The 23013-nt window shown below is 48.4% G+C and overlaps 2 protein-coding genes and 1 non-coding gene across 15 annotated transcripts in view; all 3 read left to right on the plus strand.

Moving 5' to 3' along the window:
* The first annotated feature begins 6640 nt into the window (after nt 1–6640).
* On the plus strand, nt 6641–13262 carry MYCL (MYCL proto-oncogene, bHLH transcription factor). Its single transcript, XM_023632691.2, has 3 exons — nt 6641–6894; nt 7252–7756; nt 10739–13262. Exons 1-3 carry the CDS (start codon nt 6661–6663, stop codon nt 11335–11337), a joined length of 1338 nt encoding a protein of 445 aa, XP_023488459.2. The 5' UTR covers nt 6641–6660; the 3' UTR covers nt 11338–13262.
* Nucleotides 13263–16758: 3496 nt separating this feature from the next.
* Nucleotides 16759–16893, plus strand: LOC111772650 (small nucleolar RNA SNORA70). The gene has a single exon (XR_002806653.1). It is a non-coding gene; the product is annotated as a small nucleolar RNA SNORA70 (small nucleolar RNA).
* Nucleotides 16894–22726: 5833 nt separating this feature from the next.
* The window catches only part of TRIT1 (tRNA isopentenyltransferase 1), a 79643-nt gene continuing 79356 nt past the window's right edge, over nt 22727–23013 (plus strand). For 6 of the 13 annotated variants that reach the window (XM_070260317.1, XM_070260316.1, XM_070260322.1 and 3 more), the window contains exon 1: nt 22757–22956. In XM_070260317.1, the coding sequence (XP_070116418.1) occupies nt 22783–22956 (174 nt within the window). In that variant the 5' untranslated portion in view covers nt 22757–22782. Of the gene's footprint in view, nt 22957–23013 lie in introns of all 13 variants that reach the window. The other 7 variants (XM_070260325.1, XM_023632706.2, XM_001498287.6 and 4 more) reach the window with 6 other exon arrangements.

Here is a 23013-nt window from a genome sequence, read left to right on the forward strand (position 1 = left end):
GAATTTTATGTTATAGGAATTTTACCTCTATTTAAAGAAAGAAAGAGGAGGGAAGACAACAGCAATTGAGAGATGTCAAAAACCTTATGAAGCTGGAAAGCAGATGGATAAGGGCTAGCTGACTTAACCGAAGGCCAGAGAAACCTGAAATGAAACTACCTGTGCTGGGAGCGGGGAGAAGGAGAGAGAAGTGTCATTAAGAGTCAATAATGTCGGGGGCTGGCCCGGTGGCGCAGTGGTTAAGTGTGCACGTTCCGCTTAGAGGTTCGCTGGTTCAGATCCCGGGTGTGGACATGGCGTCACTTGGCACACCATGCTGTGGTAGGAGTCCCACATATAAAGTAGAGGAAGATGGGCATGGATGTTAGCTCAGAGCCAGTCTTCCTCAGCAAAAAGAGGAGGATTGGCAGTAGTTAGCTCAGGGCTAATATTCCTCAAAAAAAAAAAAGTCAATAATGTCTGTTAGTGCATCAGAACCCAAGAACAGCTCAGGAATTGGAGGCATTGGATACCTCTGAAGGCAGGGTGTAGGATGGGGCTGAAAAGAGGAGGCTTGGATGAAGAAAGCATAAGCAGTTGGCCTCCTAAATCTCCTCCCCCAACCTCTGCAGCCAGGTGGCCACCCTCTTTGGTTTGGCAGGGGATCGAATGAAGAGGCTCTGGATTTGGGAACACCAGGCACAGCTGAGAAGAGGAGTGACAGACTCTACTGTAATCAGGGGGGATTTGCTGAACCGTAAGACCCTCTCACCCCCGTCCCCTCTTGGTTCTCATAACACTGGCAAGCAGGCTTATAAGCTTGCCCCTGGAAGAAGATTAGGGGACTTCTCTATGTGAAAATTAAAAGACCCACAGGAGCTGACAGTTGAGGAGCCCCAGGTAAAGCTGCTGGGTACCTGCCTAATAACTCTTAGTGAAGCTCAGATCCCTCCCCACCCCACACACATAGAGCTTTCAATCAACTTTTAATACCTCACTTTTTTTTTTTGTGAGGAAGATTAGCCCTCAGCTAACATCTGCTGCCAATCCTCCTCTTTTTGCTGAGGAAGACTGGCCCTGAGCTAACATCCGTGCCCATCTTCCTCTACTTTATATGTGGGACACCTGCCACAGCATGGCATGCCAAGTGGTGCCATGTCCGCACTGGGGATCCAAACTGGCAAACCTCGGGCTGCCAAGAAGCGGAACGTGCAAATTTAACTGCTGCACCACCAGGCCGGCCCCACCTCACTCTTTAATATCAGTAAAAACTGACAGTAAGGATCACCAGACATTTGATGAAAACCTCTACCAAAAAAAAAAAAAAAAAAAACAAAGCAAAGCAAACAAGAGAGGAAATAGGAAAAACAAGGAGAAGAAACCTTATAGTTCAAATAAAAACTATTATTAACAGCCTCGGAGGGAAAAAATTGTGTCCATGGGAAAAGAATAGGAAGCTACAAAAAGGGAACATTTAAGGAACAACCAAAAAAGAGCTCTTAAAAACTAAAAAATATGGAGCCAGCCCTGATGGCCTAGTGGTTAGAGTTCAGCATGCTCTGCTTCAGTGGCCTGGGTTTGGTTCCCAGGCAGAACCACACCACTCATCTGTCAGTAGCCATGCTGTGGCAGTGGCTCACACAGAAGAACTAGAAGGACCTACAACTAGAATGTACCACTACGTACTGGGGTTTTAGGGAGGGAAAAAAAAGAGAGAGGAAGATTGGCAATAGATGTTAGCTTAGGGTGAGTCTCTCCCAGAAAAAAAAAAAAATTAAAAATATGATAGTAAAAAAAAAGACATTTAGGGGCCAGCCCCATGGCCAAGTGGTTAAGTTTGCTCACTCCTCTTCAGTGGTCCAGGGTTTCTCCGGTTCGGATCCTGGGCATGGACATGGCACCGCTCACAAGGCCATGCTGAGGCGGCATCCCACATGCCACAACTAGAAGGACCCACAACTGAAAAAATATACAACTATGTACTGGGGGGATTTGGGGAGAAAAAGCAGAACAAAAAGAAATAAACATTTAAATCAATAAAAGGAGTGGAAATTGAGGGGCTCTCTCAGAAAGTCAAACAAAACACGCAGAGGCAGAAATGAAAGAAAAGGTAAGAAAAGGCCAGCAGGAGTTTCAGAAAGAGAGAAGAAAAAAATGGAGGTGAGAACTTTTTCAAAAATATAATTACAGAGTGAATAGGTTCCCAGATTAAAAGGCTTAGGGCAAAGAATGCAAGTAGATCCTGCAATGCAGTTCTGACACTAACTGTCCAGAGTCGGGCAAGCTTGCAGGCTAAGGGCGCAGTACGAGACTGTCCTCACTTCAGCGGCTGCAAGCTCAGGGGTTCCCAGGTCACCCACGCTTCTGACCAATTGTCTACAAATTCAGGGAGTGCCCACTACCCCTTCAGGTTTGATAATTCACTACAACAACTCTTAGACCTCAGGAAAACGCTATACTTACAGTTACAGATTTATTATAGCAAAAAGGAAACAAATCAGGACCAGTGAAAAGAAGAGGCACACAAAGCAAGGCCTTGGCGGGTCCTAAATGTGAAGCTTCCAGTGTCCCCTTCCTGTGGAGTCAGATCGCATCACCCTCCCAGCACAAGGATGTATAACCCACATAGAATATTGTGAACCAGGAAAATTCACTTGAACTGCAGGATCCAGTTTTTATTGGGATTTCATTACATAGGCACGACTCACTGAATCATTGTCCACGTGACTGAACTCAATCTCCAGCCCCCTCTGCCTTCCCACAGGTCAGGCTGATACCACATTGTACAAAGCCCCAACCCTCTAGTCACAAAGTCAGTCCTTTTTTGCTTGGCCGACCCCTTTCCTGAGTCATCCTAAACTATCTAGGGGCCCACGATGACTAACCTCATTAGCATAAACTATCAGGCACCGCCATGAATAGCAAAGAGAGTCCTATCACTGGGAAAGTCCAAGGATTATAGGCTACCTCCCAGGGACCAGAGACAAGGGCCACTCAAATTCTTGATTAAACTACAGACCCACACCAAGACACAGCATTGCAAAAATTCAGAATGCCAGAGACGAAGAGCACATCCTAAAAGCTTCCAGAGAGAGAAACAGGTCACGTAAAAAGGTTTGTAGATCAAACGATATCAATCTTCTCCAAAGCAACCTGGTTACTAAGAAAGAGGAGAGCAATACCTTTAAATTTCTGAGGGAGATTTATTTCTCATTCAGTATTCTATACCCAGCTGAACAATCAACCAATAGTGAGAGTATAATCAAGACAATTTCAGAAATGCAAGGTCTCAAAAATTTTACTCCACAAGCGCCCTTTCTCAGGCAGCTGCTGGAGAATGTGCTCCACCAACGTGAGGGTGAGGGAGTAAATCAAGAAAGCAGCAGCGAAGAGCTCCATAAAACAGGGGAGTCAACAGAACTAAAGGGAAATTCCAGGATGATGGTGAAGGAAAGGCGCAGAGTGACCACTGTGAAGTGGGCCAGAGATCAATATGTTCAAATTGGAACAGAAAGACAAAGGGCTCCAAGAAGGGATGTTTCCAAGAAAAAATGGAACGGATGGATTGATTACCTGATGTGTTTGTCCATACGAAATGATCTTTGTAGCTCTGGTGGGAATGTATAGGGTTAAAGTCATAATACGTACGTAGAAATGTAAGCCAAAGAAAAAAAAATGAAATAATTTAACTCTGAAAAAATTGTATAAGAAAGGAAAGGTAGTCAGATTACTCCATAGTTAGATAGTCAAAATATTGTAAATATTGAATATTTATTTAAAAACTGAACTTTAATTCTATTGGGAGAATAGGGAAGACCAAGCATGTGGGGGTGGGAAGGGAAATATAAGAGCTACGTCTTCTTCTTTTATTGTAGAATGTCATAATTTAAAAATCAGGAAAAAATAGATTATATGGGTCAAAATACGGAAGTAAATATTAGAGACAAAAGACAGCTGAAAGACTCGTTGCCTTTGGGGAGTGGGAAACGGGGGGTGGGGAGGGCAGGGCAGAAGACTGCCTTTTTTTTTAACCTTATCATACACTGAATTGATTTTTAAAAACTATGTACCTGTATTATTTTGATTAAAAATGTTTTAAAAGAAACAAAGGAAATAAAACATTGCAGAAAAATTGAATGTCCCTAGGGTAGCATTTGTTACCTTGGTAAATTCATCACCATCCTGGGTCCAGACATCACCTCAGAAACCAGAGCTGTTAGTCCTAAAAGCGGCAGCATCTCTATGGAACAGACACACGTTAACCAGGCTCATGAGACTGATGTTTCAAATCAGATGCAATTCATTAATTTATAAGGGGAAGCAGCGCTTCAGAGCAGACTGAATCTTCTTGTTGGCTGATGCGTGCATTCTCTCCCTGTGGGCGGATCTACACAGGGAACAGAGTGGTTTCAGTGGGTTGCTTGGTGATCCAGAGCACAAGTGGGGGGTGGGGGGGGGCGTGGTAAATTGGGTGGTTTCAAAAAATGACGCTTCCATCTCCCTTGTTCCTGGACCAGCATCTTTGTCCCCAGACAGTACTAGGATGGACACTCTGGTGATTGTATCAACAACTCTCCTGCATTAATACTTTATTCAGATTATCGTCTAGACTGGGCCTGCCAGTTATTCTGTCTCCACTAGGTTGATTGGCCTATCTCTACTTTAAAGCATTAGAGGCTTGTGTCAAGCAACACATGTATGAAGCACCCATGATGTGTCACGTCAGGCTCTGTTCTAAGCTCTGAGGTTACAGTGGTCGACAAGATTAACATTTGTAGCCTCATTAGGCTTGCAGTCTGGTGAGGAAGATAGACATTAAACAAAGTGTGGAAAGTGAAGGAACAGCCTCTCAGAAGACAACTTCATTTACTCTATCCTAGTTCTTCAGGTGGGGTCACCTCCTGGTTGGCCCCAGATATCACCTACTACAGTAAACAATGGGAGGGGCTGCTGAGTAAGGGCTCTCATCTATACAGAGAAGGAAGACCCACTTTCCAAGCATAGATTCCCAGCCTCCCATGGATTGTATACCCCAAGTCCTTCCAATAAAGTGATTTTCTGCTTGAATTTATCTAGTGTTAGTTTCTTTCATTTGTAACCTAGAACATTGACTGGTACAGCAACTATCTCAGACATCTGTGCACCAGAGAACAAGTCACCAAAAGGCAGTTCCAATCCCTCTTCTGGGCTGCGAGCAAACCTGAAAACTTCCTGATCTGTGCCTTCCATTCAGCACAGAGCAGGGCACACAGACTTCCTCAATGAAGTCTGGTTGGCTGAGTCACTCATTAAGTTCACAAATATCTGCCAGAAGCTGTTCTAGGTACTGAGCTTACAAAGCTAGCAAGAGCTAGTTGCTGCTTTCAGAGATGTCCCGCATGCACCTTAGACCCAATAGATCCAAAACTGAGGATGTTATCTTCCCCTCTAAACCCATATATCAACTCACACCTTCCATCCCACGCTCCAAGCACACTGAACTGCTTGCACTTGTCTCTGCCCACTCCTTGGGATGCCAACAGTGAGTATTCTGGTGTTCTTAGACCACAGGGTGCGAGAGAAAGAGACAGACAGCAGGCAGTCAGGCTGCTGATTGCAGACAGGGACCAGACCTTGAATGCCAAGTAGAGCATTCTAGATGTATTGGCTGCTATCCAAGTTACTGTCCCTGGTCTAAATAGAATGACCGTCTAGTGTACCTTTTCCTCTTCCACCAAAGGTAGTCTGCATAGAAGATGACACAAAGGGCTTCTATGTTCATCCTCTTGGCCAGAGTTGCAGCTGCAAGCAATGTTCCCATTTTACAGATAAGCAAACAGAGGCTTCAGATGACCTGGCCCCACAGCTAGCAAGTAGCAGAGCACAGCTGGCAGAGCAGAGAAAGTTGCCAGATTCCAAATCCTCATTCTCTTTCCTCTCCTAGTACAATGTTTTGTGTGTGGTATGAGGGAGGCCAGCCCTGGCCTGGACCTGGGGAAAAATTCTCCTCCTTATGATCCACACCAGGGGCTAAGTCTGTTCTTCTTGCCTCTCGTCCTGGCACACTATCTTCTTAAATCCTCACAATAATCCTGCGAGATATTACCATCCCTTAGTTTTGTAGATGAAACGGAGGCTCAGAAAGGTTAAGTTTCAGGCTCCAAAGTCTGGAATCTTCACCACCTCGCTTCGCTGCGGTCCAGGTTTGGAACGCCGAGCTCAAGAAACGGGTCAACGGGTGAGGAAGCGCACGGCGGGGACCGGCCCCAGTTCAGGGCTGAGGGCCACCAGGTGGCGCGGTGGAGGTGCGGATGCCCTGCGGGCCCGACGCACCTGAACTGAGCCGGGCGAGCCCGGGGAAGTAGGCTCGCGGGACGAGGCGGGGAGTAGCCCTATTTCTCAGCTCAGAGTGGGCAAAGAGCGCGGAGTCAGTTCGGCCTGTTGGGGATGGCCCGGAACTCGCTAGAGTCACGCCCCTACCAGGCGACTGCCAGGCTGCATCAGCTTGCCGCCTGCCCTGCGCTCCCCGGGGTGCAATTCGTTTTGGGGGGCACAGGGAATAAAATAGAGCCGGAGAGAGCAGCCAGGAGGCGAGGGGCAGAGACTCCACCACCCCCACCTGTCGGCGGCCGGGAGGGGGCGGGGCGGGGGTGGGGCTTGTCCCATAGGGCCCGCCCCCGATCCCGGAGCCCTGGGCGCGCGATGAGATATAAGGCAGTCGGGAAACAATGCGCCTGCATCTCGCGCTCCCGCGCCGATCCCGGGAGCGTCCGGGTCGCCGTGCGCGAGCAAGGGAGGGAGCGCGCGTGTGGGAGGGCGCGCTCTTGGGTGCGGGCCGCGCGCTCGGTGGCGCGCATGTGCGTGTGTGCGGGCTACCGGGCTGCCCCGAGCTGGCCGGGAGCCGGTCCGCTCCAGGTGGCGGGCGGCCGGAGCGAGGTGAGGCTGTGGGCGGCCAGGGGCCGGGTGCGGGTCCGGGGGGCGGGCTGCAGGCTGCCTTCTGGGCACAGCGCGCCCCCGCTCGGCCGGCCGGGCCCTGGGAGCTGCGCTCCAGGCGGCGCTGGCAAAGTTTGCTTTGAACTCGCTCCCCGCAGCCCAGTTTGCGCGCTGTGAGCCGCTTCCCTGGGCACGCTGACCCAGGATCTGGCTTCTCGGGACGCGAGGGCAGGGCGCGGGCTCCAAGCCGAGAGGTTGGGGAGGGACGAGAGCCTGGCAGCCGGCTGTGCTGGGGGACCCGGGGGCGCCCCCCTCCCTGGGCCTGCACCCCAGTCAGCATGTCCCCCTTCGCTCCCGCAGGGAGCAGACATGGACTTCGACTCGTACCAGCACTATTTCTACGACTATGACTGCGGGGAGGATTTCTACCGCTCCACGGCGCCCAGCGAGGACATCTGGAAGAAATTCGAGCTGGTGCCGTCGCCCCCCACGTCGCCGCCCTGGGGCTTGGTTCCCGGCGCCGGGGACCTGGTCCCTGGAATTGGTTCCCCGGAGCCGTGGCCCGGAGGGGGCGCTGGGGACGAGGTAGAATCCCGGGGTCACTCGAAAGCTTGGGGCAGGAATTACGCCTCCATCATCCGCCGTGACTGCATGTGGAGCGGCTTCTCCGCCCGGGAACGGCTGGAGAGAGCGGTGAGCGACCGGCTCGCCGCTGGCGCGCCCCGGGGGAACCCGCCCAAGACGCCCGCCGCCCCGGACTGCGCTCCCAGCCTCGAAACCGGCAGCCCGGCGCCCGCTGCCCCCTGTGTGCTGGGCGAGCCCAAGACCCAGGCCTGTTCGGGGTCCGAGAGCCCAAGTGACTCGGGTAAGGACCGCTCCGGGCCATCCAAGAAGGGGGCACACCATGGGTGTCCAAAGCTCTGCCGCTGTCTGAGGTCAGGCAATGGGTCTTCGCAAGCCCTTTGGCCACCTCCCCCTTTCTCCAGCTGAAGCTGCCGGTGTAGCCCCCAGCGGTGTCTGTCTGGCACGTGGGTGTGTTAGTAAACAGTTTGAAGAAGTGGCGTGGGAGCCAGCGTCCCTTTGATGATGATTGGAGCCCCAGAGGAGAAGGGAGACAGGGTGAGGCCCGGCGCTTAGGGAGGACAATACTGGGATTGGACTGGAGGGGATTTCTGTCCTCCGGAGGCTGGAAGAGGTCCCTGAAGGGTCACTCCAGGCTTGAAGTTTTTTGTTGCTCCCTCCTTCCCTGGGAAACCCACACTTCCCCAGGGAGAGAAGAAGCCAAGCAGCCTTTTGTGCAGCACCAAAGCCTTCATCCTTTTAAAAACCTAGTCTCCTGACTGCTTTATTTTAAAATGCCAATAATGCTCTCCCCTTGCACCTCCCACCCCTTTAGGTCTGGAGCCACACCATCACCCATGAGACACGTAGTCGAGAAATGAATGCTCTCCATTAACCGATGGAAAAACTCCCCAGTAACAGATGGAAAAACTGAGGCTTAGAAATGGGAAATCACTAGAAATGAACTCCAGCTTCCTGTCATCTAGCCAGCCTCTTTTGCCCAATCCTCCATCCCACCCAGGCACTTCTTCACTGATGTTGAGAGGGTCTTCAAGGTAGCTTACCTTTGGCCTGAGGTGGAAAGGTGTCCCTCTAGCTCCCTGCCACTTCATCTGAGGGCTTCAGCTGCTTCCTTGTATTCAACAAATGTTCACTAGTGCCTTCTTTGTGCCAAGCTCTGGACTAGGTTCTGGAGTCATAAATATGGAACTCCAGGCTCCCCTCCAAGATCCTTGAATGCAAGTATAAACCTCACTGAGGGCAGACTTCAACATCCTGTGCCACCAGACTGTGTTGTTCTTAGCCTAACCTCTTCTTGGACCTCCGTACGTACCCCTGAGAAATACTGGAGAGGGTGCTTTTGTGGGATGCAGATTGAAGCTAGCATCAGGTGGATCAGGACAGAGGAAACTCACTGTAGCTTTCAGGAATAACTTTTACATGACCATTTCAAGGGAACTGGAGAATGGGGTATGGAAGTTATCGTACACTTGAGGGGAAAAATAAGGATAACAAGAAAAAATTAAAAGTCACTATTTTTGGTCCACTGTGTTAAAGTCATTTTTAACCTGCTTGCTTTCCCCACCAAGAGCTTGTGTTTGCTTAATGGCTAGAATGGGAATTTTTGAGCTCAAGAAACCAATAAAGAGGTATCTCTACAAAGGCCGTTGGAATGGTAGAGTGGAAAGAGCATTGTTTTGAAAGTCTGGAGATCTTAGTTTAAGATCCAGAATGTTACAAAGGTGATTGTGGACTTGGCTGATCTGGGTCTCAGTTTCTCACTTTGCACATGAGAGGGTTGGACTTGGTTGTCCAGCTGAGGACATTTTCTTGTCTGGGTAGAGTTAGACACAACTCTCTTAAAAGGAGAATGGTGCCTTACATTATTTCTTCCTTAAGCAAACCCTTCCCCAGTCATGAGGTTTAACACTGAAATATTAAAGCTTTGGGATGTGGGGAAGCCTCCTAAATCATTTTCTGACCTGCCCTTTAACCTGAACCTGTTAGCAAGCTCCTGGTTCACTCACAGGCCACATGGCCCAGAACAAAATGCAACAGATTGCAAACAATGAGGAGGGGTGGGGAGAGTGACTGATGGCAAAGCTCAGCCAATAGGGGCTAGGGGCTGGGTAAAACAGCATTCCAAACAAAGCTTAGCCAGCCAATCACAGGCCTTGGGGCCAGGAGGGCTGAATGGTCAGGTTTTATTAATGGAGAAATAATGCGATTGTCCACACAATGGAAGCCTTCCTGACAAAGGGGCTCAAGCATCCTGATATGCAAAGGAGGCTGAGAACTGAGCTCTTCTGTTGTCACGCTGAAATGCATTAAGGTGGCCTTCTGTGTGGGCTCTGCAAAACATGTGGAGCAGGAAGGTTTTCCCCTGATTGCTCCTCTCCTGGTTGGGGCAACCTAAGAGACCTTTGAGTCAGGTAATGATGGGGGCATGTCCAGGTGTCTCCAGGTCCCTGGTGTTTCGGCCCTCGTCTCGGGACATTTTCCTGCTGCTCAGTTCCTGCCTCTGCACAGGTAGCTTGGAAAGGATCGCTTGTACCTTTGTGAAGTTCCTGCAGCTTTTGCCAACCTGCAATTTACAAATCCAACCCTCTTCTGGTCTGGGGAAGGGGGTGGGGCAGGTGAACTATAAATGATGGATGACTTTAGAAACCCATTGAACCCAGGAGCAAAATGCTCCTAAGGGAAACCCATTCCGTCTTCCTCTGTGGGTGAGGAGGGATGGGTTGTAGCCCTCCCTTCCCTGAATCTTCTGCTGAAAGGGATGGCAGAATAGAGAGGTGAGGGAATAATAGGATTTATAACTTGTGAAAAGTAACAATTCCCCAAGTGCAGGCTGTGCTGGGCACGAACAAAGGGCAGCTCTGCCCACAGACCCCTCATTTACAATTCTGATTGGGCATGAAAGAGCCCGACTGGGGAAGATCTTTATAGCTAAACTTTGTCCCAGGCCGATAGCTCTTTCTCTCCATCCTCTCCGTGGGGGAGGGGAGAGTGTGCAGACTGGGGGCTGTTGGCTTGGGTCTGCCTTTTGTTCTTATCTAAGCCTTGCTGTGCGAAAGGAAATTGGAGAATATTGTCCTTCTTGCTTATTTCCCTTCCTTTCCTTCACACTGTCCTTACCCCATTACAAATGAATCAGCTGTCTTTCTCCTCCCTTCAGTTTGTTTATATCTGAATTGGGAAGATGTCACCTCCTTTCCCAAGACCCAGCATATGGTCTGTGTGTTTCTCATGGAGTATGTTTCTTCTCTTGATCTCTCTTGGACAGAGGGTGAAGAAATAGACGTTGTAACAGTGGACAAGAGACAGTCCCTGGGCGTACGGAAGCCAGTCACTATCACGGTACGAGCAGACCCTTTGGACCCCTGCATGAAACACTTCCACATCTCCATCCATCAGCAACAGCACAACTATGCTGCCCGTTTTCCTCCAGAAAGCTGCTCCCAAGGAGGGGCTTCAGAGAGCGGTCCCCAAGAAGAGGCTCTGGAGAGAGATGCTCCAGAGGAAAAGGAAGATGAGGCAGATGAAGAGATTGTGAGCCCCCCACCTGTAGAAAGCGAGGCTCCCCAGTCCTGCCACCCCAAACCTGTCAGTTCTGACACCGAGGATGTGACCAAGAGGAAGAACCACAACTTCCTGGAGCGCAAAAGGCGGAATGACCTCCGTTCGAGGTTCTTGGCCCTGAGGGACCAGGTACCCACCCTGGCCAGCTGCTCCAAGGCCCCCAAAGTAGTGATCTTGAGTAAGGCCTTGGAATACTTGCAAGCCCTGGTGGGAGCGGAGAAGAGGATGGCTACAGAGAAAAGGCAGCTCCGGTGCCGTCAGCAGCAACTGCAGAAAAGAATTGCATACCTCAGTGGCTACTAACTGACCAAAAAGCCTGACTGCTCTGTCTTATAAAGACTCGAGTTTATTTTTTAACCTTCCCTCTCCCCTTTAGTAATTTGCACATTTTGGTTACGGTGGGACAGTCTGGACAGTAGATCCCAGAATGCATTGCAGCCGGTGCACACACAATAAAGGCTTGCATTCTTGGAAACCTTGAAACCCGGCTCTCCCTCTTCCCTGGCTCATGGGAGCACTGTGTCTTCTCTGGCGCCTTTGCTTCCCAGGCAGTCAGCTGACTGAGGAGCCTTGGGGTCTGCCTAGCTCACTAGCTCCGAAGAAAAGCCTGACAGATGCTATGCAACAGGTGGTGAACATTGTCGGGGGGCTCCAGCCTGCATGAAATCTCACACTCTGGATGAGCTCTAGGCTGGGAAAGGATGCTCCCGCTGGTGTCTCTGGGGTGATGCTAGGACATCTGGGCCTGGACGCTCTCCCTGAGGCTCCTTTTTCCAGGAGACACATGAGCTGTCTCGGGTGAAGACAAGCTCACAGACTCGATCAACATGGACCATTACCTCACTGTCAGACACTTTACAGTAGCTGAGTTGGAAACCTTTAATATATATCTTATGATGTTAGATGACACCCCTCCTCCCACTCACAATGCTTCGACCTTGAGAACATTTAAAGAGCTTGGCCTCTCGATTTTGTCTCAAAGCCCTCTGGGCCCTTTCCTCTAAAGGAGAGACCATTCTGTCCTCACAAGGGGCTTTTTTGTTCCCTTCTGCCTTTGTTATACAATGGGCCCTACAGCACCTCTTTCCCACAGGTCAGAAATATTTCCCCAAAACACATGGAAATGGGTCCTAGCCTGCAGCCTGAGGAAGCCTCGGAGTCCTGGCTGTGAACTTGTCCCCTGCCAGGTGTTTTCCATCCCGGAATCTTTTCTCAAGGCTGATGTCAGGCACCTGGGGAGGGAGACCTGTACCACTTCCTCTTTCCCACCTCATCTCAGTCCCTGACTGATAAGGTTGAAGTTCTACCAGAACTGTGCAAACCTGTCCTCATGCAACTCCAAGGAGCTTGCTGGCTCTGCAGCCACCTTTGGGCCCCCTGCCAGCCTGACATGAGTCAGATCCCTTTCCAGAATCTGGGCCTTACTGAAGTTCTTACTGAGAGAGCTGCTGGGACTCACCTAGTGCTCCGGAAGGTGGACTAGCTTTCTGGTGGGTTTTAGACAAGCTTTCGGTAGCTCTGCTCAGCAGACCATGTTGGATTTTGCCCCAGCTGGACTCAGCACCTCCAAGTGGATTCCAGGTGCAGCCTCCAGTCTTGGAAAGGCACCCAACCCAACAGGTGTCATGTGAGCAACCTCAGGGCAACCTAAGCCTGGCCTGGAAGAAGAACTGGCCCCTTCAGAACTCTGTCCAGGGCAGCAGGTGCCTGCTGGCTGTGGGTTTGAAAGGCGGGGAGGGGAGGATGGTTGAGCAGTATTCGTGGCTCTGGAAAGCCAGCTGCTACTTCCAAACCTATTATGCACGATAGTCTGTTTCTGAGGTTGCTTCCTGGCCTCAGAGAACTCCAGTGAAGTTTGGGAAAAGTTGTTCTACCTTCTGCAGCATGGTTTTCAGGAGCCAAATGACTTCTGGAACTGTCTTTGGAAAATAAGGTGGATGACGGTTACTGGTGTCTCACCTGAATAGCTTGTGTTTTATAAGCTGCTGTTGGGTATTATGCTGGGAGCAGTCTTTTTTCTTTTTAATACTGTATTTTTGTATGCCTTTTGCAAAGTGGTGTTGTTTTTGTACGAGAAAAAAACTCTTGGGCAAGTCTCCTGTTGCAAGAGTCTGATTTATTTTGAAAGGCAAGTTTACCTGAAATTTTGTATTTCATTGTGATTATCGATTGCCTGATTTTAAAATGTTGCCTTCTGGGACATCTTCTAATAAAAGATTTCTCAAATATGTCAGAGTGGGGGCAGCTTATGCCAACCGAACCCCCTTGAACCAAGGAAAACTATTTCGGAGTAGCCGCAAGTGATCCAGAGGGTTGCATTTCTCTAACCATGTTGCTAACCTGGTCATTCCACTTTGGGTTCCTGGAATGCCATTTCAGACATGTCTGAACAATGTAGGCTCAGTACTTGGTGAACACAAAATTCTCTTGTGAATTGCAAAGAGTGCTGAATTTGTACTTTAGAAGCTGGAAATCCCGGTTCCACCACTTACTTATTCTGTGCCTTTTCGCTTTACCTTTCTGAGCCCTGGTGTCCTTATCTGTAAAATGGGGATAAATGCTACTTCACAGGGGTTTGGCAGGTATTAAATGAAGTAATAGACTTTAAACTGCTTTCTAAACTATAAAGCCTTATATTCTCCAGGGTGATACTGTGCTTACTGTAGAGGTATGATGACTCTTTGCAGGATGTCTTTTTAAAAATCCTCAGAGAATTTGTGATGTAATGTGATTTTTTTTCTTCCTCAATTAAGCGGAGAAAATCAAGTTTCCTTTTCTCTCCCATAGTTCTCATAAACTTGCCGTAGATGCAAAAGGGGAGAATTTAATGATAGCTGTTCCTGATGGAGCACTGCCTATGTCTAAGTACTTTGCTCACTGCTGCATATAACGCCACACCAAACATGGGCTGGGGCTGCAGAAGAGGAAACTGAGGTTCTAAGAGGGAAACAAAACTGCCCGAAGTCACATGGCTAGTAAGTAAATAAGTTGGGATTTGAAACCAGCTTTGCCAGAGGTCTTATCCACTTTATAGTAATGATCAGCTGGTTTTGTTAGCATGGGGTATGTGGAGGCGGACAACATGGAACTCCATCACCTAACTGCTTGCTGGAACCATCTCTCCTTGGAGCCACTGCCCCTACCACTTACTGGGAGGAAGAGGAGCGAATGTTCCATGACCAGCTACTCTCCTGCATTTGTGGGCTGGGTGGGTTAGTCTTGCCCCAAAGAGGCCCTTTCTGGGACTGTGAAAGGAAAATGGTTGCTGTTCAGAAAGGCCAGGAGCATCGTGGTGGGAGAAGGCCACTTGGCCTCAGCTAATCCTGCCTTAGAGCTGAGACCTGGGTCAGTGTTGCCTGCCTGCACTGCTATGGAGCTTGAGATGAGTCCAAAGGCGACTATAAATTCCTCATATTTATAAAGTGACCCTCATCACAACCTGGTAAGTAAGCAAAATCTGCCATATGGTACTGGAGCCCAGAGAAGTTTCTTGCTCAAGGTTGCATAATAAAATCAGTATTCCAAACCCAGTCTCCTGTCAGGTAAACTTTCCACTCGGCCCCCACTGCTCCTATCTCACCAAGCCCAGTTCATAAGTAGCTGATAAAAACAGACTTGGATTACTGAGATTCTTTTCTTAAAACTCCATTTCCGTCTTTTAGTTCCAGTCATTCTGTCCCCAGTATACAGTATTCTTCCTTCTTTTTTGAAGCCACTTGTCAAGAGACTAATTTGTAGGACTTCTCTCCTTGAAAGAATTCACAGGCCCTCGATAAAATAGTATGGACCCCTAGGTGCAGGCACGAATGCTAGTTGTGTTACATATCTTCATTCTCACAATAACCTGGAGAACAGGGTAGTGTCAGCCCCGTTCCACAGATGAGCAAACTGAAGCTCAGAGACATTTAAGTCACTTGTCTAAACCCACACGGCTAGTACCAGCTGCCTGGCTCCAAGCTTCAGCTCCTTTGAGTCCGACACTGCTCTGAGAAAGGAGTGGGAATAAAGCCATCTCCTGAGGGGGAAGAGAGGGTGTTTGTGGAATGTGAAGCATTTTAAGCTCCTTCCTAGCTTATTTCTACTGACTCCTACCTCTATCTTTGTCTGAAAATAGCCAAGAGTTTATTCCTGGACTTTGGAGAAATTAGGCTTACTTCTGCATGGTACACCTAAGGGAGTATGTGCCCAACTTGGGGATGGGGGCATAGACAATAAGGGGCAGCTGAGAAGCCACATTTGGTGTAGAAAAGAAAGGTCATCTTCTCTGTTAGACAATAAAAGGCTAAAGCATGTACCTAACTCCTGCCCCTATGGGCACCTATTTTGGGGGACTGAGACAGGTTGAACTATTTTAGATGTGCTGAATTTGTCTAAAGTGCCCCTGGGGTCAGGAGATTCCAGAATACTTACTTTAGAAGGAGAAGGGGGGCATGGGGATGCCTTTGCTGATCTGGAAGGTGATAGGAGAGAGAGAGAGAGGTTCCTTTCTAAGGATATAAGATAACTAGTTGGGAGATGATTGATGACTGGGTGCCTGGGGAGGAGTAAAGGGGAGGTGTCAAAATGTGTCGGCTCAAGTTCCGTTGGGGTGTGGGGGGTGTGGGCATTTCTACTTTAAGCCCAGTGGGCAGCTCTTGTTAATGTCTTTATTTAGAACTGCTGCCAAAGGGATCGACTGTATTAATGTTACTATTCCTCTGGCAAGGAAATGTAAATATGTTCTTAAAGTCTCTAATCAGGTGAGTTGTTAAACAATTAGACTCAGTGCCAGGGGTCCAGTAGGAGCCCACGAAGTGCTGGATCACCTGTAAACTTGAGAGGAGCAGTGTGGCTAATTGGTCTCCCACACCAAGTAGATCTCAGTTTCAAATCTGGCTCTGCCTTTTCCAGCTGTATAACTTTGGGCAAATTATTAACCTCCCGGCCCCAGTTTCCTCATCTGCAAAACAGGTATAAATAATAGCACCTGCTTCACTGGGTTATTGTGAGCAGCATGTAAGTGCTCAGTAAATGATTATTTAAACCATTTAACAAGCCACACCTAGAATACAGGTTAGTCTTATTCAAAAGGTGGTAGAAGGGATTGGTAAAATAAGAAATCTTCCCAGAAGGAGTGCTTAAAGTAATCTGGAGTGCACAAATTGATGCCTCACGAGGCAGTCAATCATCAGGCGAGGAGTAGCCAGGGTTTTGGGAGACTGAGATAGGCAGAGGAGGAAAGGAGAGCAAAGACCTGAGCCTCCAACTGGTCCACAGCATCCCATGACCCATGGCAGGCAGGAGCTCTGAGTCTGTGTTGCTTTGCACCTATGGGCCCTCCATTTGTCCTTACTGGGCGCTGTGGTGCCTTCAAACAGCTGGAGTCAGGTGACCCCATTCAGTCATTAAACACTTGAATGACTATTTTGTTCAGGCAGTGATTCTCAAACCTGAATGTGTCTTCAAATCTACCCACCCCCAAGACCCTGACGCAGTAGTCCAGGGCTAGGAAACTACATTGCTGACAAGCAAGGAGGAAGGTGAATCCTGAGGTGACACTTAGAAAAACATTAGAATAAAGGGTTGGAGCCAGGTCCTGCAGAGATACAAAAATATTCTCAGAAGGTGGTAGATGGCATAGTATAGTGGTTAAGAAGAGGAACTTGAGGTTATTCTCTGTGTGATGTTGGGCAAATCACTCAACCTCCCTGAGTCTAGAAGTTTCCTTCTCGAAAATAGATATATCTGCAGCCAATTAAGCTGACCGTGTCCTTTTCCCCATGGGGGTCTGGTGTGCAGTGGCTGCAAACAGCAGCCTCCCTGGCAGTGTATGCAGCCTGTTGCTTGTATGGGTTTCCCTAAGGGACCTTGGAGACAGCCCTTTCCAGTGGACATTTCATGTCGGATGCTATCCCCAACCTAGGCTCCAAACCAGTACGCGGGGTGCCTTTGGAAAGCCTCAAGGCACAGTGGCTAGGGTCCACGTTGGCCAAGTCATCATGTCCATCCGCACCAAGCTGCAGAACAAGGAGCATGTGATTGAAGCCCTATGCAGGGCCAAGTTCAAGTTCCCTGGCCACCACAAGATCCACATCTTGAAGAAGTGGGCCTTTACTAAGTTTAATGCAGATGAATTTGAAGACAGGGTGGCTGAAAAGCGGCTCATCCCAGATGGCTGTGGAGTTAAATACATCCCTAATCATGGCCCCCTGGACAAATGGCGAGCCCTGCACTCATGAGAGCCTCAGCACTGCCCTCTTCTTACTCATGCCCATCAATAAATCCTACTTACTGTCAAAAAAAAAAAAAAGGGGGGCTGGCCCCGTGGCCAAGTGGTTAAGTTCGCGCGCTCGGCTGCAAGCGGCCCAGTGTTTCGTTGGTTCGAATCCTGGGTGCGGACATGGCACTGCTCATCAAACCACGCTGAGGCAGCGTCCCACATGCCACAACTAGAAGGACCCACAACGAAGAATATACAACTATGTACAGGGGGGCTTTGGGGAGAAAAAGGAAAAAATAAAATCTTTAAAAAAAAAGAAAAGAAAATGGATATAATATTAATACCTACCTCATAGGACTGTTGTGAAGATTAAACAAGTTATTATGTGTAAACTGCTTAGATAGTAATGAAAGGAAGTGCCTGCCACATAGTGAGAACAATGATATATGACGCTATGGTTCCCTAGCGTGCATACAGGATCACAAAATAAGGCAATATGTGTCTCTGACAAAGACTACAAGCCTCAGAAGGGGAAGAGAACCCTTTCTTTGGAGTCATCAAGAAAGTTCTTGTTGGAGATATTGTGACTTGAACTGGAACTGGAAGTACCAGTGCTTTGGCTAAGTGAAGAAGAAATAGGTGTTCCAGGCTAAGGGAATAGCTTTGGGGAAGAGGGATTGGGAAGGTTGTGTGGAATCTGGGGAAAAGAGAGGAATCTGGTCTGATTTGCTGGCTGGGCGGCCTCATTTTTACAAAACAAGAGGAGTTACACAAGGTCTCTAAGGGTATCCTTTCAACAGCAAACATCCTCTGTGATTCTTTGAAATAGGGAAGCCAGGGCTGGAAACTGATTGTGGTTTGGGACACAATGAAACTGAGGTGATGGGGTCGTCCAAAATAGAGCACCCAACAGGAAGCTGGAAACGTGACACTGAAGCTTTAGAAAGGGCTTTGAAATGAAGATACAGGTTTGAGACTCATGATGATGAAGGCCCCAAGTGCCAAGCCATGAGAAAGAGAGGGGGCCAGAGCAGTAGAGGAGAGGGCTTGAAAGAGCCATGAGTTTAGAACTGGAAAGGACCCCTGATGGCTCTGCATCTTTTCCCCTTTTGCATCTCCCCCACTTTGATTTTGCAGCCTTCAAGGGTCCCATGTAGGTGTGCAGGTTCTCTTAGAGAGCTGAGAAGGATGAAAGTGAGCTCCCTTCGAGAACATTCTAGTGTGCTCTGGAGCAAACCCTACAACTCAACTCTAAGTGTAACGTAAAGCCTATAACATGGTGAGTTCTACGTTCTTCTTCCCCTCCTTTGTTTTGAGCAATTCTGATGTTCCCAGATTTGAACTGGCCGATCGCCAATGGAAACGGCAGTTCATCAGATCAATGGAAGGTGCTGTAATCACTCATCGGCACTGTACTGAGTTGTATATTGTCCCCCACCAAATTCACGTCCGTCCAGAACCTGTGAGTGTGACATTATTTGGAAATAGAGTCTTTGCAGATGTAATCAAATCAAGATGAGGTTACACTGGATTGAGGTGGGCCCTAATCCAATGACTAGTGTCCTAAGGACAGAGACACACACATACAGAAGATGGACATGTGAAGACAGAGGCAGGATTGGAGTTATGCTGCCGCAAACCAAGGAATGTCAGGGATTGCCAGCAATAACCAGAAGCTAGAAGAGGCAAGGGAGAATGCTTCTCCAGAAGGAAGCATGGGAGCATGGCCTTGCTGACACCTTGAGTTGGGGTTTCTGGCCTCCAGAATTGTGAGAGAATAAATTTCTGTTATTTAAAGCCACCTAGTTTGTAGTAATTTGTTACGGCAGCCCTAGAAAGCTAATACAGGCACCGGGTTCACCATGAAATACTCACGCAGGAAATATTTTTTATTTGGGTACCTAATTAATATGGGGGTCAGGCTGCAAAGGTGCCTTGGGTTGTACCAAAAAGGTAGTGTTTATCTTCATCCAACTTTCTTCTCTTACCTGGGAAACGTGCCTCAGCTCTCCCAGGCATGTTCCTCCTTCTGTCCTGAATGTCACAGCATCCTCTAGAATTCCATCTTGAATATTCAGACTTCCTGGATGCTCCACTTTGAATGACCCCTCCACACTAATGGCCTCACCTTTAGCCTTCTTCCTATGTTTCTTTTTCTATAAATTTTTTAAATAAATTATTTAAAGTATGCAGAGGACAGGAAATACTATAATAAACACTAATGGGTCATCACCCAGATTTCCCCTCTACCTTTCTGCACTTCTTCCTTTCTCCTTTTCTGCCATGTTCCCATGCCCAACCTACCCCATGTACTGCTTTCAATTTCCTTGAGAAGGTGATGTAGGTGCAGAGGTTGGCCAGCCTGACTCTACCTCTGCCCCTAGGGTACAGCACACATACACTGGGGGTAACAATTAGGTGGCTGACTGTGGACTTTCAGAAGGGCAGGCAAGAGTTATTACCCTCCAAGTTATTTGAGTATCCCTAGTACCTCATTCTTGCGTTTTAAATATGCTCTTCCAGACTGAACCTATTCTGGCATCTTTGCCTTTTGAACTAGAATTTTCTTTACCCAAAATAATCTGTAAGCAGTGAAGTATGTTGGAGATGGGCTTCTGTATCCTGCATCTCTAGACATACACATACACTTTAAGTAAGACACTCCCTCTCCTCCTGAGCTGTTTTTCAGAAGGCATTGAGCTACTTCCTATCTGGCCTTGCAGAAGGTGGAGTGGGCGTCAGGGCTAATACCTGGGCATGACTACAAATAGACTTCCTGACTCCCTTTTGCACCTTGTCTCCTTATTACCCTGCAAAGCTTCCTATTAGAGGGTTTTATGTTGTTTTTTAGAAATGCTTATTAACTCTTGATCATAGACTTCAATTTCCCCATTTTCCCTTGAACTTAATCTCTCCAATTAGGATTTCAAGTTACAGATCATCCTTTAGGAACTATTGTTAGTATGATTTAGAGTTCAGAAGATCCTTAAGGAGACAAACAGAGGTACAAATACAATAGCCTGGAGATATTTAAAAAAAATGTTCCCATTCTTTTTTGGAGGGACTGGTAGAATGACAATGAATGGTAATGGTACCATGTTTTTCTCCCTTCTCCTTATTTGCTTTGGACCATGGGCTCCATTCTGATTTAGGAGTCTTTCCTGCTCAGCATTTCAGTGATAATTCTCCCTATGGTCTACAGGATCCCTGTTCTCTTTGTTTCTATAGCAACAGTCCTGTGTTGCTTGGCTAGAAGCAATTTTCTGCTGCTGTGGTGAAGTCCTATTTTTTCATTCCTTTCTCCCCAGTTGCCTTGGTAACCAGCCTCTCCCTCTTCTGGTCTCTCAGTGGTAAATTCCACCCCCCTCTTTTTTTCTCTCTCAAGTAACAGTCACCTGGTCATGACTTGGACAGTGCTTTCCCATCTGTGAGTGAGCACACTCTGTCATGGTCAGATTGTCATCATGAAATTGGCCTTCCTTTTGCTTTATTTGCATCACTTCTCTGGCCTGCCATCTTTCTGGTGGTTGTCATGGAAACTGTACCCTCTGAAAGTCTCCAGGCAAAGGCTCTACAGTTAACAACCATCATGCGAGAGTGTCTGCCAATATGTGGCCACACATCTTGATTTTAAAACCAGCCCCAGGCGGGTACCACAAATTGGAGAGAACAAGGCTTTTGATCAAAGCAGGCTGGATTGAGAAAAGGAGGTACAGGGGACCCTGGGGTGTGGTGTTCTCCAAACAATACATATGGCTACAAGGTTTAAGCTGGGTCTGCAAGAGTGGCCATTATGCCAACAACGATCTAAGTGACTGAGAAATGTATTGGCAATTATTCCAGGCAGGCCTATCATATGCTCTAAACTTCCAGGGGTGATTCCTCTGGCCCAAGGGATCCTAGTGATAGGACCTGAGAGCTAGGCAGAGCCAAGCAATGTCAGGGAGAAAGCAACTAGAACTCTTAAATCGGCTAACAAAGGGTTAGTAGAATAGGTATTGGGCACGTTTACACATTGCTGAAAATTTCTCTGCCCTTAGGCTGCTGCGCTTACCTCTTTAGAGAGGCAGATGGGGTGTTACTGTTATAATAATACAAAGTGTTCCACAAATGGTGGTTGTTATGTGCCAGGGCATTGTAGCAGGCACGTTTCAGACATTACTTCATTTTCTCCTTATGGCAATCCTGAGAGGTAGTTAATGATAAGAAAACTGAGGCTAGGGGCTGGCCTGGTGGTGCAGCGGGTAAATGCGCACGTTGCGCTTTGGCGGACCCGGGTTTGCCGGTTCGGATCCTGTGTGCGCACATGGTGCCGCTTGGCAAGCCATGCTGTGGTAGGCGTCCCACATATAAAGTAGAGGAAGATGGGCACGGATGTGGGTTCAGGCTCAGTCTTCCTCAGCGAAAAGAGGAGGATTGGCAGCAGACGTTAGCTCAGGGCTAATCTTCCTCAAAAAAGAAAAAGAAAACTGAGGCTAATTGTGTAAGGTCACGCAGCTGATAAGAGGCCAGGCTGGGATTTGGATCCAGGTCCATCTGATTCTAAAGCCTATTCTTTTTTTTTGCTGAGGAAGATTTGCCCTGAGATAACACCTGCTGCCAATCTTCCTCTTTTTGTACGTGACTACCACCACAGCATGGTCACTGACAGGTGAGTGGTGTAGGTCTGTGCCCTGGGAACTGAACCTAGGCAGCCAAAGCGTGTGGGTGGAACTTAACCACTGGGCCACCATGCTGGTTCTCAGAGCTTGTCCTTAATGGTTGTAAGTCTCCTGAATTTTGATTCTCTCTTGTCCTAATTTTCCCCACCTCTACTTTGCTCTGAGGGTTGCTACTATTTTATCCTCTCCGCCTTCCTCGTTTTTCCTCTTTGTATTTTGTGGGGTGTTTACTTGCTTGTTTTTGTCTGTTCTCATCCCATCCCTTGCAACCTTCGGCCATAGAGATGGGAAATTCGTCCTGCCTCCTCAATGTGTCTGAGTTTGAATTGTGGAATGAAAACATTAGAGCAGCCACCCCTGCCTGAGAACTGTGCAAATCTGATCCAGGAGAACGCCACACCTCTGAGCTCTCTGGCTCGAGGACGACAGGCAAGACATTCTCCTCTTCATTTAACAACGTTTGAGTGTCTGTTCGGTACCAGGTACTGTGCCAGGCACTAGAGATACAGCAATGACCTAGGCAGAATTTGTCCCTTGTCTTTATGGAACTGACAGCCGGGAATGAAAGTCAGACAATAGACAAGATGGCAATATATAATTTTATACTGTAATTAGTGCTATGAAGAAAAAGAACTGGGTGCCGTGAAAGGAAGAATAATAGGAACAGATCTATTTTAGGTAGGACTGCCATCTCCCACTTAAGAGAGGGGGTGGTTGAGGTTCTGACACCAGCAAGTTCACTGCAGTCATGTTGGGAGGCTTTCAAGCATGGGGACTTACTCCCACCGCCTCCTCCTCGCCTCTTCCTACCGAGTCCGAGATCCGCGCAGGCGCACTGACGGTTGCTATGGAGACAGCTGCTCCTGCGCAAGCGCAGATGCTCCCAACATGGCGGCGGCGGCGGCTGCACGAGCAGTGTCTGTGGGCCCTGGGCTCCGAGGCCTGCAAGGGACACTGCCTCTTGTAGTGATTCTCGGGGCCACAGGCACTGGCAAATCTACCCTGGCGTTGCAGCTAGGCCAGCGCCTCGGTGGCGAGATCGTCAGCGCCGACTCCATGCAGGTATGGCAGTGCAGCTCGTCCCCGGCCTGTGAAGCCCCAGACCGCGTGCGGGCGGCT

Source organism: Equus caballus, chromosome 2 (genome assembly GCF_041296265.1).
Source record: "Equus caballus isolate H_3958 breed thoroughbred chromosome 2, TB-T2T, whole genome shotgun sequence".
Classification (NCBI taxonomy): domain Eukaryota; kingdom Metazoa; phylum Chordata; class Mammalia; order Perissodactyla; family Equidae; genus Equus; species Equus caballus.

Coding starts and splice junctions, on each gene's coding strand:
- MYCL (XM_023632691.2), top strand. CDS start 6,661: ATGAGATATAAGGCAGTCGGGAAACAATGCGCCTGCATCTCGCGCTCC. Junction 6,895..7,251: donor TGGCGGGCGGCCGGAGCGAG/GTGAGGCTGTGG, acceptor TCGCTCCCGCAG/GGAGCAGACATGGACTTCGA. Junction 7,757..10,738: donor CGAGAGCCCAAGTGACTCGG/GTAAGGACCGCT, acceptor TCTCTTGGACAG/AGGGTGAAGAAATAGACGTT.